The 17,684-nt window shown below is 42.5% G+C and overlaps 1 protein-coding gene across 4 annotated transcripts in view; it reads left to right on the top strand.

Annotated features, from left to right (window-relative positions):
* The window catches only part of GRIK1 (glutamate ionotropic receptor kainate type subunit 1), a 122,010-nt gene that overhangs the window by 78,947 nt on the left and 25,379 nt on the right, over window positions 1–17,684 (top strand). For all 4 annotated transcript variants that reach the window (XR_004355296.1, XM_032679473.1, XM_032679474.1 and 1 more), the window contains exons 5-11: window positions 1,033–1,086; window positions 2,425–2,598; window positions 5,845–5,988; window positions 10,772–10,879; window positions 14,159–14,272; window positions 15,392–15,595; window positions 16,158–16,381. Coding sequence is in view for 3 of the 4 variants with exons in the window: in XM_032679473.1 (XP_032535364.1) it covers window positions 1,033–1,086; window positions 2,425–2,598; window positions 5,845–5,988; window positions 10,772–10,879; window positions 14,159–14,272; window positions 15,392–15,595; window positions 16,158–16,381 (1,022 nt within the window). In the remaining variant the exon portion in view is untranslated. The remainder of the gene's footprint in view (window positions 1–1,032; window positions 1,087–2,424; window positions 2,599–5,844; window positions 5,989–10,771; window positions 10,880–14,158; window positions 14,273–15,391; window positions 15,596–16,157; window positions 16,382–17,684) is intronic.

Genomic DNA, 17,684 nt, shown 5'->3' with positions numbered 1-17,684 from the left:
GAGTCCAGCCAGGTCAGCTGGGAAGCACAGCACACAGAAGTTTCCGTGGATGCTCCCACATTTCGTTATCTGTGCGTAAACAGGGCAGGAACATCTGCCTCCAGGGTTGCTGCATTGCTCCTTTCTACAGATGATAACTCTAAGAAACAGAATAGAAGAGGATTAATAAAATAAGAAATAAAAAAGGCAATTTTGATGTGTAAATTCAGTGGAGCATTTCAATAAAATACTTGCCTTCTGGCTTGACTTTTAGTGGCTGGAAATGGATTGGTTGTTTGAGATGAGCACCGAGCTGTTTTTATTATCTACTGCAGCTTAGAAAGTTCAGGTTCTTTCTTTCTTCCTTTTTCTTTTCTTTTTTTTTTTTTTTTTTTAATTTTGTTTTTTTAATGTGAAGAAATGCCATACACAATCACTCAACTGATTTTCAGAGGCTTTTGCCATGAAAGAGAATTTTGGTGAGCCAAATCACACTATTTTCCCCTATCTTTCAAACAGCTATTCAGGTACTGCTAAAAATGTCCTAAAATAGTATTAATAGCAATTACTTATATTAGAGTGATCAAGACTGAATAACAGTTAACCTTCGTCCGTGTTACTGTCATGATAACGAATTCCTCAGTAGTTTCCCAGCTCATAATTCCTCCCTCTCTTCATAAAATCCCAGAATACAAAACCTGTACCTAAGCACTTTTCCTTACAGATTGTGTTGTCTGCTAGTAAATTCCTTTTTAACACTTCTAAACTGCAGACTAAAGAATTTCACTTTTAAAAAATCAGCTTCTTGTTATCTCTAATAATTTTTCTTGTCCTAGAAGCTTTGCAATCTTTAATCTCTTTCCTGAGCAGAAGTGATAAAAACACAATTTAAATACAACAGGATATTTTTTGGCTCCTGAAGAAAAATATATGGTTTGCTGTAATCAAGTTTTCCTGACCTGGGATGTGTTGTTCCAGATTAACTCTTACTTTTCAAAAGGCAGTGGAATATTTCAGAGTAAAGTACATTCACCTTTCAATCTCTTCCAACAGATCCTCTCCATGGGAATGATGACAGAATACTATCACTACTTTTTTACAACACTGGTAAGAAACACTAAAGATTTAGGGGTTAATTTTTCCTGTTGCAGAAAAGACTACTAAAAATTCCCCCTTTCTCTAGGAGCTCTTTGTTGCCATTATTCAAGGAAATCCCTGGAGAACGAGTTCTAATACTTCTTATTAATATCAGGACCCACAATTTTGTTTGGCCATATCTGTGGGGCTGGTTAACACTTTAAAACAGTAAAAGTTAATTGCAGTAATGGGATTAAGGAGGAACCATCAGTACAGGTGGATCAGAGTGAAATGAAATAATGACTCAATGGCTTTGCAATGGAGCTGAGGTCATCAATAAAATGTTTAATTTGCTTATCAAAACACAAAATCACAAATATATAAAATCACTCAGGAATTTTCAAGTAAAAGTAAACCTGTAAATCTATAAATACTTATTTCAGCACATTTTTTCTATATTTTTACTCACATACTACATATGAATATAACTCAATTTATGCTTAAGGTTCATTTGCATTGTAGACTAGAGAGACAGCAAAGAACTGATATTGCTTGAACAGTCCTAGAGGGCTGGATTATATCAGCCTGTATAATCCTCTGTTTATTCTTTATTTCCTTTCCAAATAAAATTTTATGTGGAAGTGAAAAAAAGTTTTGAATCCAACAGTCAGTTTATTAGTCAGAAGAGATGCTCTGGCTGTTGGGAACTTGAAGTACTTTTCTTTGAGGCTATTTTAACACCAAGGAAAATGTGAAAATTTAGGATTTACTGTGGAACTTAAAATTTTATACGATAAACAATACAGGAATCTACCATAAAATGGTGACCACCAACAGTATGTGGGAGATAGTAGAGAGCATATATCAGAACAAGCACTAAGCAGTGCTGGTGGTATCTTCTCCTGTAAATGGTTTGTTTTGATGGCTGATATATCCATCAGACATCCAAGGCAGGAATAAAATGGGATTCATAATTAGCAGAAGTGTATTGCTCTCGACATCTCTTGGAATTTTCCTTCCCCAAGCTGAGAAATAAGCTTGACATTGGCCAGCTAATTCCTCATGTTGGGTTGTCAGAGCTATAAGTCAGAATTAGATGATGCTGTGCAGGTTGGTTGAAATATGGTGTTGTTTGGGGGAGCTGATTTTTTTCATTCTAAAAAGCAGATGTGTGGTTTGTCATCCGTTTTCACACAGCTTTGGTTTAGTTAGGTTTAAAAGTGAAGTGTCATGAGTAGACTTTGAGGGTGTTCACAGGGGAAAAAGAAAAATATTTGGGCTTTAGTTTGAAAATCAAACACAAACTGGGCCTAGTGGTGCTATCTTGCTTTAAAGATGCTAGATATGGTTGAATTTGGTTTTTTTTAGGACCTCTTTGCACTAGACTTGGAGCCCTACAGGTACAGTGGGGTGAACATGACGGGCTTTCGGCTCCTTAACATCGACAACCCCCACGTGTCGTCCGTCGTGGAGAAGTGGTCGATGGAGCGGCTGCAGGCACCCCCCAAACCTGAGACTGGGCTCCTCGATGGCATGATGACAGTAAGTGAGCCACCACAGTGTCACAGGGCACCTGTCCCAGCACATGTGGGCTGATCCCAATCCTGCAACATCATCCCCAAGCCAGAATTCCTTTCACTGGTTTCGACACAAGTGCGTTTGCCCCCTGAGCCAATGTTGTGCTCACCTCTGTGACAAACCCCTCTAGAACTGAATGACAATTCTCTGTCACAGTGCTACCCAGCTGACATCGTTCATCTGATTGCTCTCAAAGGCAAAAATGGTGCTTCATTCCTCTGATTATGTTCTGTGTGGAATGAGGAAAATAACTGGAAAGAGGAACTTTCAGAGCGGGGGTAGGTTTGTAACCTGCAGGGAAAGGTATCGTGTATGTGGGCAGGGAATAGCATTTTGAAATGGGTAAAGTGCCCTGTCTCTTAATTTCCATTTCTACAGAAATCTGGCTTTTAAGACATAATTTAAAGAGAGAGAAAAGGTGTCATGAAGCCAGGAAATTAGGATTTCCTCCCTAGCACTCCCCCAAGAAGTCAAGGGAAGAATAGGAGCAAGTATGTGGACAACATTACTCCATTCAATTTTGCAGGGTGAAGGGTTGCCATTTTTTTGCAGTATAAGATGACATATCTCCTGTTCTGAGGGCATTTCCAAGTGATAGGAAATAGACTTTATTGCAGATGATTGCAGGGAAAAATTTCAAATATCTTAACATTCTTAAGAGAAATGCATTATGTCTGTTATCTCTAGCATTTTCAAACATTATTGCTTGTTTGGGCAGTGACATTGTGCTCACTCTCTGCAAGGCAGGGGAGAAAGCTGTCCCTGGGAACCCCTGCTGGGAATTCACACACAAATTACCCGACTGGAATACTAAGAAAAACAAAGTTCTCGCCAGACTCTTCTCTCCTTTGTATCTCCGATTCTTATCCTCTGCTTTACGTCTCCATAATCTCTCAGTGTCCTTGATGCTCTGAAGCAGCACAAGCACCAAGGAAAGCATCCTCCTAGCTGGCTGTGATCATTTCAATATTCATAGCAGGTTCTGCTTATTCAGTTTGATGAAGAGCTGCAACACTGCTCTGTTTCATTTAACAATAAGGCTGTACAAGCTGCACAGTGCAAAGAGATCAGAACTATATGTTAATTTAGGATTTCTCCCTTGCTCTGATGTCCCCTTGTGGGGAGTCAGCAGGGCATGACCACAACAGCTCTGAGTTCATGTCTCACTTTATGCCCAAACTGCACACAGAGGCCTAGTTGTTCTAATGAGATCTTTGGGCTTCTTTGCAGTGGTTTAAGTAGGATACAAAAGTCAGAAAAACAAGTTCCAGGGCTTACTCTCAGCCCCTTTCACCTTACAGACAATACAGACACCAGGGTAAGGTGACTGTCCTCGGAAAACGAGGTGACCTGTTGCACCCTAAAACAGAGCAACAGTGAGGCAAGAAATTAAAGGGCAAGGGAGGTGGTACAACTTCCTAGTTGCTACATGGAAGGAGGGATAAGGAGCAAGCTGCACAAGCACAAGTTTCAAGCAGCCAACTCTAGCAGTGCTGCCAACGTGGAATCACTGGAGGATGCACCATGTCATCAAGTAAAAGCATCAGTAGTCCCAGAGAGGAGAGAAAAGTGAGGACACTGGAGAATTTTGGCCAAGAATCTCCTTCCTGAGTCTCCAGGCCTGGGACACAGACAGACTGGATTGCAGTGATCATGTAAAATTCAGTCCTGAAAGGACACCTGCCCAGTCTAAGGTAAAAACCTCTCTGAATTCCGCTGATGTTGATGGGAATATTTCCATTGATTTTGAGGGATTTTGGATCCGACTGAGTGTGGTTGGAACAACTGTCTGTTTTAAGACACTTGACAGTGAGAACAGATGTTATTGTCTCCTCCTGCTTGAATCAGCATTCACAATGTTTTCTGATTTCCCAATTTTCTCCAATTGTGGGAGCAGTATTTTGGGCAGACCCTAACTAGCACATTGAGAGCAATTGCTCATCTGCAGTATATTAAGATTAATCCATAAATTCAGATACATGAGAGCAATTGCTCATCTGCAGTATATTAAGATTAATCCATAAATTCAGATACATTTGACTGCCAGCAAAAACCTCCAATGCTGATAAGACTGAAGCTGTTGTAATTTACTTAGGTAAATGACACAGACAAAGAATCAAATGTATTATTTTCCCAAAGTAATTGCATGGAAAAGAATCTATAAAATTATTAGCTTTCTAGTTCCTATAAATGAGTCCAGTTTCTTATTTGCAGAATTAGTACCTTTTTTTTTTTAAGGCCCCTGCTTAATTATTTATTAGCTTTACAGGAAAGGGAAGCACTTGATGTGTTCAGCATCCGTGTGCATTAAGGGGGACACAGCCATTCCCACCTCACACATGGGAGCACCGAAGCAAAATGCAGGTGAAGGGGAGGCTTTCCTAAAACTTCCCAGTGATAAAGGGTGACAGGGTGTATGATCTCAGTTTGAGGCCACGCTTTTTAAACCAATAAATCCATTCTGAAAAGAAACAGATATGCACAAAGTAAATAAATCTATCAGGTGATATTTAAGTACCTAAGGGTATCCATCTGCAATGAGAATTTAGATATGTAAATCCAACTTAATCCCAAAAAAAAGGCACCTCAAAAGGACAGTTCACCTCTCCCTAAGACAGCACGGGGGGTGTAACAGGAGAGCAACCAAAGCCAGATCTTGGTGGGGCCATTTAATATAGAAAAGCCAAGATCCTTGAGGGCAGTAGACACATAGAGACAGTAGATACCTGCCTGGTGGGATTGGTTTCCCTGGAAAGCAAGGGGTAAAGGAAGCAATCCCAGGAGTGCCATGGGAAGAATGGTGATGGGGCCTTACACACCTGGGCTGTGTGATGTCGGCCTTACACACCTGGGCTGTGTGACCTGGGGCTTCTTAAAACTCCTCTCCAAGCCACAGAGCTGCCCGTGCACTCCTTTCTGTGCTGCACCCACCGACCTCTCTCTTCCTGCAGCTGCCTGATGTAGTTTCCTTCCCAAAACTCACCTGAAGATGTAGTGGAATTATTATTAACTGTTTCAGGTTTCCATGGAGAGCCCATAGTGGCGTTTCCCATAACAGCAGCCCAGGTCATCAGGGACAGTCAGGGCCCAGGCCCCACGATGCACACTAAGGAGTTCCTCTCTGTTCTCCCTGCAGACTGCCACCAAGGAGTTCCTCTCTGTTCTCCCTGCAGACTGACACTAAGGAGTTCCTCTCTGTTCTCCCTGCAGACTGCCGCAGCTCTGATGTACGACGCCGTGTACATGGTGGCAGTGGCCTCCCAGCGTGCCTCCCAGCTGACCGTGAGCTCTCTGCAGTGCCACCGGCACAAACCCTGGCGCTTTGGACCAAGATTTATGAACCTGATCAAAGAGGCAAGTGTAGACCATCTGCTCGTGGCCTGCATCGCCCTTCCTCTCTTCTTTGTCACTCTGGCTGCTCCCTGTTCCTTGTCACATGCTGTGCTCTTGTTTCTGGTGCTCAGATATGAAGTTCTTCCTCCCTTTCCTAGCAGAGAAATGTTGATTTACAGACTCCATTCTCGTGGAGACTTTATCTGGTCTTGCAAAAAAAGAAGCTGCTAAACCCTGGGTGTGACAAAATCCCTAACAGATCTTAATAATTCCAAGGTTTTTTGCTCAGTTTGTGTTTATTATGGATGTTGATAATTTATAAAAGTAGCAACAGCCACTCTAGAAATTGAAAAAAAAGTGAGTCTGGAGCTCTGTCCTTGCTTCACTATGTAATTCCAATTGTTTTGCACATTGTTTAATCAGTAATCAATATCCAGGAAACAGTGCAGCCAGTGTTTCTCCAGAAGGAAACTGCTTCATGGAGCACTGCACTATAAGAATCCATGACTGAGCTGTCTTGATTCAGAGATGCCCTAAAAAATACATATTTTAGTTGAAATGCTTTCACTCTTTCAAAAATTCAGGTTTTATTATGAATTTCAAATGGAAGGTTTGCTTTGGGGAAGAGTGTGGAAATGAAAATAGGAAATTACGTGGAGCATCCTACATGCATTTTAACTTTTCCCCATTCCCAGTCCTTGCCAGTGTGATTCCTACCAAAGCTGCATTCATTAGCACTTGTGTGGGTGCAGCAGGACCTGTGGGCTGAGGGACAAGGTGAGTGGTGGTGGCACGTCAGGGCAAACACCTGAATCCAGAAATACAGCAGGAGCAAACCGAAAGACGAGCCATGTGGTGGCTCCAGAACATGTTGAAGAGCTGTCAGCACCTTCCCCAAACCTCTCCAAGAACAGTTTTTAGAGTTGCCATGGGCGATGTACGATGTGGTGATTCACCTACACGGGAAGCACTGGGAGTTACTGAAACTCCAGACTGGAGGGGTTTAGGAATTTTAGAACTTTTAGGAATTTTAAGATTTCCTGGGCTGATCCCACAGTGTGGGCAGCAGGGGAGGGGGGGATTCTGCCCCTCTGCCTCCTCAGGTGAGACCCCCCAGCAGAGCTGCCTCCAGCCCTGGGAAACAGCACAGCAAGGACATGGAGCTGCTGGAAAGAGTCCAGGGGAGGCACCAAGATGATCAGAGAGATGGAGCAGCTCTGCTGGAAGGAAAGGCTGGGAGAGTTGGGATTGTTCAGCCTGGAGAAGAGAAGATTTGGGATGACCTGATTGTGGCCTTCCAGGACCTGAAGGGAGCCAAGGCAAGAAAAATGGAGAGACTATTTCCAAGGGCCTGGAGTGCCAGGACAAGGGGAAATGGCTTCAAACCGTCAGAGGGCAGGGATAGATGGGATATTGGGAAGAAATTCCTCCCTGTGAGGATGGGGAGGCCCTGGCACAGGTTGCCCAGAGAAGCTGGAAGTGTCCAAGGCCAGGCTGGACGGGCCTGGAGCAAGCTGGGCTAGTGGAAGGTGTCCCTGCCCATGGCAGGGGGTGGGACTGGATGATCTTTAAGGCCTCTTCCAATCCAAACCATTCCATGATTTTCCTGTTAGCTTCTCTCTTTGCAAGTATAAAGAAATGACAGGAGTACTCAGTCCAGTGCTCAGGGACCTGACTTAAGAATTCAGGAGGACACTTTGAGATACTTTCCTCACTGCAGCAGAATCATTGGAACACTCAGGGGAGTCAGGGAAGCAGCCCTGGTAAAGTTTATTTTTGATGAATTACATGATTAAGTTCTGATTGCACTTTCATTATATCCTGTAACATTTACCATGTCACCAAAAACATTAAAATTGCAGTAAATCCTGTGGGAAAGCACAAAATCTCATCACTGGGTTACACAGTCACACAGTTCCTGACTGTTCAGAAAGTTCTGCTTCATTTCAGTTTGTTAATTAATGAGAATTGTGCAACTGCTGCTTTCTCTGTTTGCCTGAATGCGTTCCCTAATAGGCCTCACATCCCTGATTTCCCTGACAGGCAGGTGGGATATAGTTCTGATTTCAGAGCAATGATGCTTTTCACTGTCTTTGCATGCAGCAGGCAGCTGCTTTAGGACTCCTATTAAAAGCTTGGAAGTTTTACCATACAATTCAGAAGGCCTGGGATGGACTGTTCCTAGCTCATCCCTCCATTTGTTTCTCAAGGAAGACTTTTATTTCTGATCAGGAAAGAAACATCACCTGTCTGTCCAGACATGGTGAACACACAGACCCCAGCATTGCCTCGAAGTTCAGAAATACAATTACAATCACTGCACTCAAACCCAAACGCTCCATTTTTGTTTAGAAGAAATAAAATCAACAAAGTAAACATCAGAAATTCAGTTTGGAATTCAAACGGTATTTGAAGCATGTGCCTCACAGTTAAGGGCCTGAAAACCCCCTTCAAAATTTAACTCTTCTGACAAACATCCCTGGCTCCTGTTTATAATTTAAATCACATTTGGGTCATTTGATGGTCTAAGTGGAACTGAAGAGAGACAAAGGCCATATGCCCTTCTCTGTACCTTCAAATTCAAACATACACCTATGCAGCTTCTAACACCTCTTCCTTCCTGCCTTTTTAGTGTGGAGGCAGGAGCACCAATTCCTGCTTTCAAAAGTGAGATGCATTTCACCACAGAAATTATTTTTTTTTTTCCTCAAGGAGGCTCCTGATGCCATTTCCCAAAATAACACTTTGGGTTTTTATCCCAGATCATATTGGGTTAGCAGAGAAGCCGAGAGTGTGATGTGTAATCGATAAGCGGGAGCCTTTCACAGCAGCAAATTGCCCTCTGTGGAGGGATTGATCTCTAAAGATCATATTTTAAAAAATGCTCCATCTCTGTGAATAAGAGATGGGGGTCATGTCAGAGTAATGAAGAGACAGACTGGAAAAGAGATATGATGGAATGAAATGCATCCGTATGTATCCCCTCCTGCTATCTTAATGATTTCAGTGTAATAAATAAATAAGGAACAACCCTGCAAGTGTTTAGCTGTTTACAGCAGAGATGTTTGTGTATTCCCAAATTATTAAGCAGCAAGTTTGTTGCATTTATGCTTTTCCATTCTTATTTTACTTAAGTATGTTCTGAACTCCTGCTGTATTTCCACAGAATTCCAGATGCACCAGATTTGTCTGAGACAAATAACAGCCCAGCATCCGAGATTAAACTCTGCAGATTCAGGGCTGGAATTTAGATTTAACAGGATGGGGAGACACCAGTCTGGAAGTCTGATGATTTTTAATGCAGCTTTCCTTATGTCCTCTGTCTCAAACAAATTAAATGAAGCAAAGAACGATGTGCAGTAGAAAAGCTTGTAATTTAAAATTATATGGCTGATACATGTGAAGGAACAACACCATCATTTATTGTCAGCTTTCCTTGTATCTTTGAGGAACTTAATCTAATGTGGGAGCCCCCAAAAATAGATTATCAAAATTGTCTGCAGTTGGAAACCCATCAAACACTTTCTTTTATAGATAAGCCCCAGCTCTGGGGACAAAGTGGGGGCTGGATGAGAGAAAGGTGGATCTTTAAAGGAAAATGAGCTGGGTGGGAAGATTACAAGATAAGGAAAATTTAACTTGTGGAGAAAGTTAATTCTTGTTGTTGATCCTGCTGCCCTGAAGAAGCATTCCCCAGCATAGGGAATCATCCTGGCTGTACAGAGTGACGGATGGAGTCCACCTCCTGCTGCCAATGTTTCAAACAATTAATTAATTAATTCACTGATTTACAAAATGCTACCTGGACCAAAATGGATCATATGCAACTCATGTGCTGTACTTCAAACATGAATGTAGGACTCATGTACCTCACACTACAAAGCTTTTATTAGGTCTCTGTGACTGGGTGGATTTTTCCTGGAAGTTGGGTTTCAGAGCCATCCTTGTCATGCCATCAACACCTGAGAGCACAGGCAGTGGCAGTGCTCCTGTTAGGAATGATGCACCTTGTTTGCTTAGTTGGGAATGTGTGTCTTCTTCCTTGAGGAATGCAAAATGGGTAGGGAATAGTGAAACAATTCAGCAAAGTCCAGGACAATGAAAGTCCATCACTGATGGGGGACATTGGACCTCAAGATGCCCAAGAGACCAAGCAAGGATGACAAAAGCTCATCTCTTCCTGGAAAAATCTGGATTTCTGGGTGCTGAGTAGCAGAGGCAGATTCTATCACACAAGATTGAAGTGTTGAGAAAGCTTTGGTGGTTTAGGATGGGCAAATACCCTCCTTCAGGAAGGACCTTCCGGGTGCTCCTGCTCAGCACCGATTGCCAGTTGCTGCCCATTTTTCCTGGAGAACTGAAAACATTCCAAGCTGAGGCAAAGAGGATCACTCCAGTGAGGCTGGTGGGATTATGTTGTCACATTCCAAGGTTCAGACCCACAGCTTGGACAGAGAGGACTCCTCTTTTAATTTCTTAATGAATTCTTATGCAGTGCAAAACCTCCCTGTCTTTGGGCACAAATAATACATATTTTATCCTCTTTTTGTCATTATCTTTTTTTATATACAGTACTAGACATATGTAAATCAATATATTTAACCTGTGGCAAACTTGTAAAATACGAAACATATTGGAGTTGAAGAAAGTGGGTTTTTTTAGCAAAGCAACAAAGCCACATATGCTTAAAAAGATATTTGGAAGTGATTCAATGCTGTGGTTAATTTAACATTCAATACTTGTTGTGGCTTCAGAGTAGTTCCTGCTGATTGTTACAGGGCAGAGTGTTTTTGTGTTCCCACAGGCACGGTGGGATGGCCTGACTGGGAGAATAACCTTCAACAAAAGTGATGGCTTAAGGAAGGATTTTGATCTGGACATTATCAGCCTCAAGGAGGAAGGAACGGAAAAGGTAAATACATGTCTCGTAAAAAAAAAAATTACAAAAAGCTGATTTGACAAGGGCATGGGAAAGTCCATTCTCCTCAGCTTGAATCTCCTGTGCTTGGGGTAAAAACCCCACTATTCTCAAGAGTATTTGAGTTAAAGTTAAAACAGAGCTACTAAGATTGGTTTGCTATTTTGCAATGCATTCTGAGGTGTGGGATAGGAATTTGGGACTGGCAACACTTATCTGATGGAAATAATATGTTTAAGTGCATGTTATCTTCAGTTCTTGCTACTGCAACTCGGGGTGTTCAATTCATACATAGAGATAGATAAACTTACATGGATATACAGAGATAAATGTGACACAGGGAAGAGAGGAGAGAAGGTACTCGAGTAACAACCTCAACAAGAGTTGAGATGTTGAAGGTTCTCCAGGTTTTTGAGGTTAGATCAGTTCTTTTGCCCTTCCCCTGCAGAAGTGGGCTCTCAATGGGCTCCACAGGGTTCCCTCCACTGCTGCCCGGGTGGTGGCTGCTGTGGGTGTCCCAAAACCCCTCACACAGGTGGCACCAGCAGCTCCTGGAGCTGCAGACAGAGCTCTGTGTACACTGGCTTGATTCTGAGTGATAATTCCTGATGGGTTAATTGAGATTTTAACTGTAATTGCTCCCACACAGCTCTCCAGACAAGCTCTCTTTTCATTTTTAATGAAGCACTCTGTTTATTTCTCTCTGTACCAAGGCTGCTGGCGAGAGTTCTAAGCATTTATATAAAGTGTGGAAGAAGGTTTGTACACAGACAGGTGATGCAAGAAACCTTTGGGCTGCGTCTGCAGACTCAGCCTTTAGGTTTTGGTAGTGATTCTCATATTGCAGTTTAGAGACAACAGTCTGAAAGCAGGAATTTTTCAGATAGGATGAGCTTATTTCATCTTAAAACACTGTGATTCCAAAGAGTAAAAAAAAATCTTGGCAGAGTTCATCTTTTTCACCAAAACTGAGGGGTGTTAATTATTATTTCATTTATTGGGGGCTTTGCTTTTCCCTTCTTTGAGTAGAGGCTGCAGTAAAATCAGTCCTTAGCTGCTGTCCTTCCTGATTCACCTAAGATTCACCATGAGGGGTAAATTTAGACTATTTTGGATGTGTTTTGGCATCAGCTGCAAGGACTGTTTTAATGTGCAGGGCTGGGGGTGTTTTGCCTCACACAAAATGCTCAGGGCTGGCAATGTTTGAGCATTATTGCCTCAAAATTTTGATGAGTGTGTTATTAGCTCCTTACAGATGATTAAATGGGTGCTGTCATTCACTAACATATGGAAATTGGAACTAGGCTTGTTTATAAAAGATGGAAATTACCCCATCCCTCTTTAGCATGAGGTACTTAAAGTGGGAGTCGGAGACCAGCTCCACACACGGCTCCCTGCTGGAGTTACAACCTGGGGTTGCTGTTCTCTAAGGCGAAAATAAAAACTACATCCACCAAGTTCCAAGTGTTCTGCAGTCATGGGACAAGAATCTTTTGTGATGCTTAGAATTGTATTTTGTACAGAGTTCCCACAGATCTCATTATTCCCCTCCCTCATACATGGGTAAAAAAAGGGTTTGGTTTTGTGTTGTTTTTGTGAGGAATTTTAATACCCCAGAGGAGACCATCCTACAGAGCTCTTTTTGTGTTCTTATAAAGCACATACATCCTTAATAACCCTGTTTCAATCTCCAGTGGATCAGGCTAAGGCACAAAGGCCCCTCTTTCCCTCGTTACTGGTGAATAGATCATCCTACCTGACATGCAGAACCAATCTCCCTTCTGACTGTAGGCATTTTGTGTTATGCTGAATTGATTTAAACCAAATTACAGTTGGTTCAGAGCACAGGCTTGCTGAGAAGGGCATATGACACCTCTCCAACTTGTCACTAAACTGCAATAAATCCCCTGGATTCCCCCCAGTGATGTACAACCTTGACCTCATTCTTCCAGCGCCCCTCCGACCTCCCCCATCCCTCTAACCAAGGCTGACCTGCGGTGTCCTTCCTTTCTCTGGATGTGGAGTGGTCTCCTGGTGTATTTTGGATGCACTGTGACTGTGTTCCTCAGTGTTCCTCATGGTTGTTCTCCTCCTCCCTGCTGCCAGCCAACAAAAGCCTCTCAAGTCAGCAACAACGGGCAGAACAGTTCCTCCACCCTGGTGCAAATCCAAGGATAACACTGGTTGTTTACTGTATTCCTGGCACAGGCCATCAGAATATGCAACATTTTATTTCCTGTGTACTTTCCAGATTAGTTTCCCAACCTGATCAAGTTTTGGAAACAAAGGGAATGACTGACAAATGCTTAATATAAACTTTTTTTTAAGAGGCATGGCTGTCCTCACAAAGCAGAATTTGGGAAAAAAGGTTTGTGAAAGGCACCCAGGGACGCAAACGCAAAGTTTGTTTGAAATGGTGAGTTATTACCCCAAATCCACACTCAGCAGGTACAAACTGCCTGAGCCAGCTCCTTGCCTGGAGTTCTCTCACATCAGCCCTCAGCCACGCTGTGTATGTAAATCCAAAGGGAAAAATACTGCAGATGCTTTCAGACTCCATACAAGTAAATATTTATCTCGACAAATCAACATGGTTTTAATTTCTGCCCCCACAAAGTGTAGATCCAAATGTGCTGAAATCACAAAGACATTTCCCTTGAAGCTTTGGATTGGGCATTAAATACTGGAATTCTTCATTGTCTCTGGGGCTAGAAAGAAATTTGCCTTTGGCCACTTTTATTTGCTGAACAAATCCTGCTCAGTGTGTGAAATGGTATTGCCTCTGTCATATACAGTAGTCAAGGAATGACAGAAAAATCTTTGCTAAACCTGCTGAAGGCACAGCAGAAGCAAAAGGCCAAGTACATCCATCAATCTGCTTCAAAGTATTTACTCAAGGTTTTAGTCTGTTGTATCAGAAGAGGGAGGTCTTGCCATATGTCTTAACTCTATCATTTACAAAATCTAAAAAAAAACCCAAAAAACCCAACATAAAAATAGACATTTGACATTTTTTTAGCAGGAAACCAAGTCTACATGTCCCACTTTTGCAGCAAAATGGTGACACAGCACTGTGTTGATGGGCCTTATACTCTATGGGCTTATGCAGTGGCATTTTGCAGTCCATTCCCTGTGTTTTCTGAATTTGGTGTTGCTGCCTCACTCAGACCTGTCCCCCTTCTCCAGCATTGTATCTCGCTCTGTGGTGCCAGAGCCACTGAGGGGAGTGTTTGGGGACACTGTGGGGCCTCTCACCCACTTCTCTCTGTGCAGATTGGGGTTTGGAACTCATACAGTGGCCTTAACATGACTGACAGCAACAAGGACAGATCCACCAACATCACGGATTCCTTGGCAAACCGGACCCTCATCGTCACCACGATTTTGGTAAGGCTGGCAGGGCTCTCCATCAGCACCTTCACCACCTCCGCCCTGCACACCAGCCTTGTTCTCCTCCTCGCTAAACACTGCTGTGTAAAACCAGTCTGTTTTCAGGCAAATGTTTTGATTTAGACTCAGAATCGACATAAAATCTGTCCGCAAGATTGATTCAAAAATACCCCACTGCCAATGAAAGACTCTCAGGAACCTCTGCCTCCAAAATTGCTTCAATATTTCACAGACAAACCCTGTGTACTTTTCTTCCCAGAAGAGTTGACGCACACAAATACTCAGCTTTGTAGTCAGCTCTTATACGTCCTTCTCTTTTTACTGAAAATGAGGCAAATAGGACTGAAAGAGAGTAGCAAACATTGGGCAGACAGATTGAGTTATGCCCTTACTGTGATGAATGGAAAATATGCAGCTGGGTCTTTCTGCCCTGAGCTTTCTGCCTGCCCAGCAATGCCACTGCTTTCAATTACTCTGCCTAATTTCTCTGGAGGAGGGAAAGAGCTCAAAGGCTCTACACTACTTTTCTATTGCCAGAGGCCTTTTGCCACATTAAACTGCAGAAACCTGCCTGCCCAGATCTTCTTCTATCCAAAATCCTTTAAAGGGGGAAGAAACAAGGTACTTTGCACCCTACCTATGCTGTTCTCCATTCCCTTGTGTGAATACCTGTTCCACTCACAGATATTTGCTACATTGGAAGTTTTTTATCAATAAAGATTTATTTCTCACAGAATGTGAAATGTTATGTTCCCCTTATGGTTCTTTTTCTGTTATTTAGGCATCCCTCTCCTCCTGTATCCCTTCCTGTCCCTTGGAGTGTGACAATGTAAGGTCCAGATCTTGGGTGTGATTTTGTAGCTGCTAAGCTGTTATTAAAGCTTCTGGGAGCTATGAATGGTCAGTTCCACTGAAAATTAGGGCCCTTGTGACTATCACTAATTCATTCAGTGAATTTGTTAACACACCTAAAACAGTTTTTAATGGATGAAGTAAATTACTGGTTTCCATCCACTGGTAATCCATTTAGAAAATATATATATAATGTAGAGAAATTGATATAATCTAAAACGAACCTCATTTCTCCTCCTACATGTCTACTGTCTTTTTCTATAGGAAGATCCCTATGTTATGTACAAGAAGTCGGACAAGCCCTTGTATGGAAATGACAGATTTGAGGGTTATTGCCTGGACTTACTCAAGGAGCTCTCAAATATTTTAGGCTTCATCTATGAGGTCAAACTAGTTTCTGATGGCAAATATGGAGCCCAGAATGACAAAGGAGAGTGGAATGGGATGGTCAAAGAGCTCATAGATCATGTAAGACTGAACCCTTCTGTCTTTATTCTACTTTCACCTGTGGTATTTTATATATAGCCAGCCCAATTGAGGTCTTTGCTTTAGTTTTCATATTTTAGGGCCACTTTACTGCCACTAATTTTATTATTATATTATATTATATTATATTATATTATATTATATTATATTAGAGTCTTTATGGCCACTTTTCAGAGAAGGAACATCTGAACCAGCAGTTTGCAGGTGTGGAGGGAATGTCCAGCAGCAGCAGGTGCTGAGCTGGCACATCCTACCCATCCCTTGGCTGCAAAATCCATTGGTGGAGGCTGGAATTCCACCTTACCCATGCCCTGTGCAGCCTCTGGTCTGCACGCATGGAAGTCACAAATGTCCCTCTGCCTTGCAGAAAGAGGAAACAGAGCTATCATGCCCCCAGAATACCCCAGAAATGTTACATTTTCTCGTGTGCTTCAGATTTTTAATCAAATTTGGTTCAGTTTTTAATACTCGGGGAAGAAATAGAGGGAATTGTTTCATTGCTGAACATGAAAGAGAATGAGTGTTTTCCCATCTATGTTTTCAGAAAGCTGATCTGGCTGTTGCTCCTCTCACCATTACCTATGTAAGAGAGAAAGTAATTGATTTTTCCAAGCCCTTCATGACGCTGGGAATCAGCATCTTGTACCGGAAGCCCAACGGCACAAACCCTGGTGTTTTCTCCTTTTTAAACCCTCTTTCTCCTGATATTTGGATGTATGTCCTCCTAGCCTGCCTCGGGGTCAGCTGTGTCCTCTTTGTCATTGCAAGGTAAGTCCAAGACATAGTTCTGGATGCATCCACATTAACCACCTCTCCTCCTGTAGGTGCTGGGCTCTGTGGAGTCCAGAGGGTATAAAACTATCCAAAGTGTTCTATCCAGTCCTAAAACATAATGTCCTGCAATGTCCCTTGGTATTTTCACATCAACACTGCTATCACTTTTATGCATTGCAATGTGATGAGATTTTGCTTTCCTTAAGGGCTGAAGAGAAATATGGGATTTTTGTTGCACACCCCACCTCTATGTTGAAAAGCATTTTATATGACTTGCATGTAGGCACTTCTTCCTTCCACTCACAGTGCACACAGTGAAAAGGGGAAAAAAGAGAATGTGAACATATTTATGCTGAAGGATTTTGATTAGTTCAGCTAATCCTCCCCCCTTGGAAATGCAAGATAAAGTGGTTGGGAGCCTGAGGGGACAATCTCAAGGTGAAACACACCCAAGGCTCTGCCTGGGGTTCATTATTCCTGCCACTGGTAGGGTCCTGGTGATGTCACTGTTCAAAACCAGCAGGAAATAAGCACATACCACTTTTCCAAATAAACCCAAAGCTGGTATCTCTCTCTAAGGCTCTTCACAAAGTTTCTGGACTAGTGGACACAGTCACGTGTCCAGTGGGCCAACAGAGAACTCTTTGTCACTGAACTTTCTCTTAAAAACTCCAGACAGCTGATGCGGTTTCACAAAGTGGGTACAAGACACTTCCCTTGGCCTCAGAGACCGTGGACCACATTCTGGAAAGGCAGTTGCTTGAGGGCTTTGAACAGGAGCGAACCAAGCATGAAAGAAAATGAACTTAGAAACTTGTCAGAGGTTTTGCTATTTTTTTACTCCTGAAAAAACACAAACTCTGAACTGGCATAGTTATTCGGATAGTGGCCTTGGAATTTCATTCCCAGCTGGTTTTTTTAGTTCATCCTATCCTTCATTTTTTCATATGAAATACAAGAAGAAAAGTAATGTATTACTGGAAGCCCATTACACATTCACGTCACAGCAAAAGAGGGATGGAGCACTTTTCCTGTGGAGAAAGGCTGAGAATGTTCAGTCTGGAGAAGAGAAGGCTCCATGGTGACCTAATTTTGGCTTTCCAGTACCTAAAGGGAGCCTGCAAAAATGATGCAGAGGGATTATTTACAAGGGCCTGGAGTGACAGGACAAGGGGGAATGGCTTCAAACTGACAGAGAGCAGGATTAGATTGGATATTAGGAAGGAATTCTTGGCTGGGAGGGTGGTGAGGCCCTGGCACAGGCTGCCCAGAGAAGCTGTGGCTGCCTCATCCCTGG

This window comes from Chiroxiphia lanceolata, chromosome 2 (assembly GCF_009829145.1).
Source record: "Chiroxiphia lanceolata isolate bChiLan1 chromosome 2, bChiLan1.pri, whole genome shotgun sequence".
NCBI classification, from domain to species: domain Eukaryota; kingdom Metazoa; phylum Chordata; class Aves; order Passeriformes; family Pipridae; genus Chiroxiphia; species Chiroxiphia lanceolata.
Note: the sequence above shows the minus strand (reverse complement) of the source record. Positions and strands in the feature narration are given on the sequence as shown.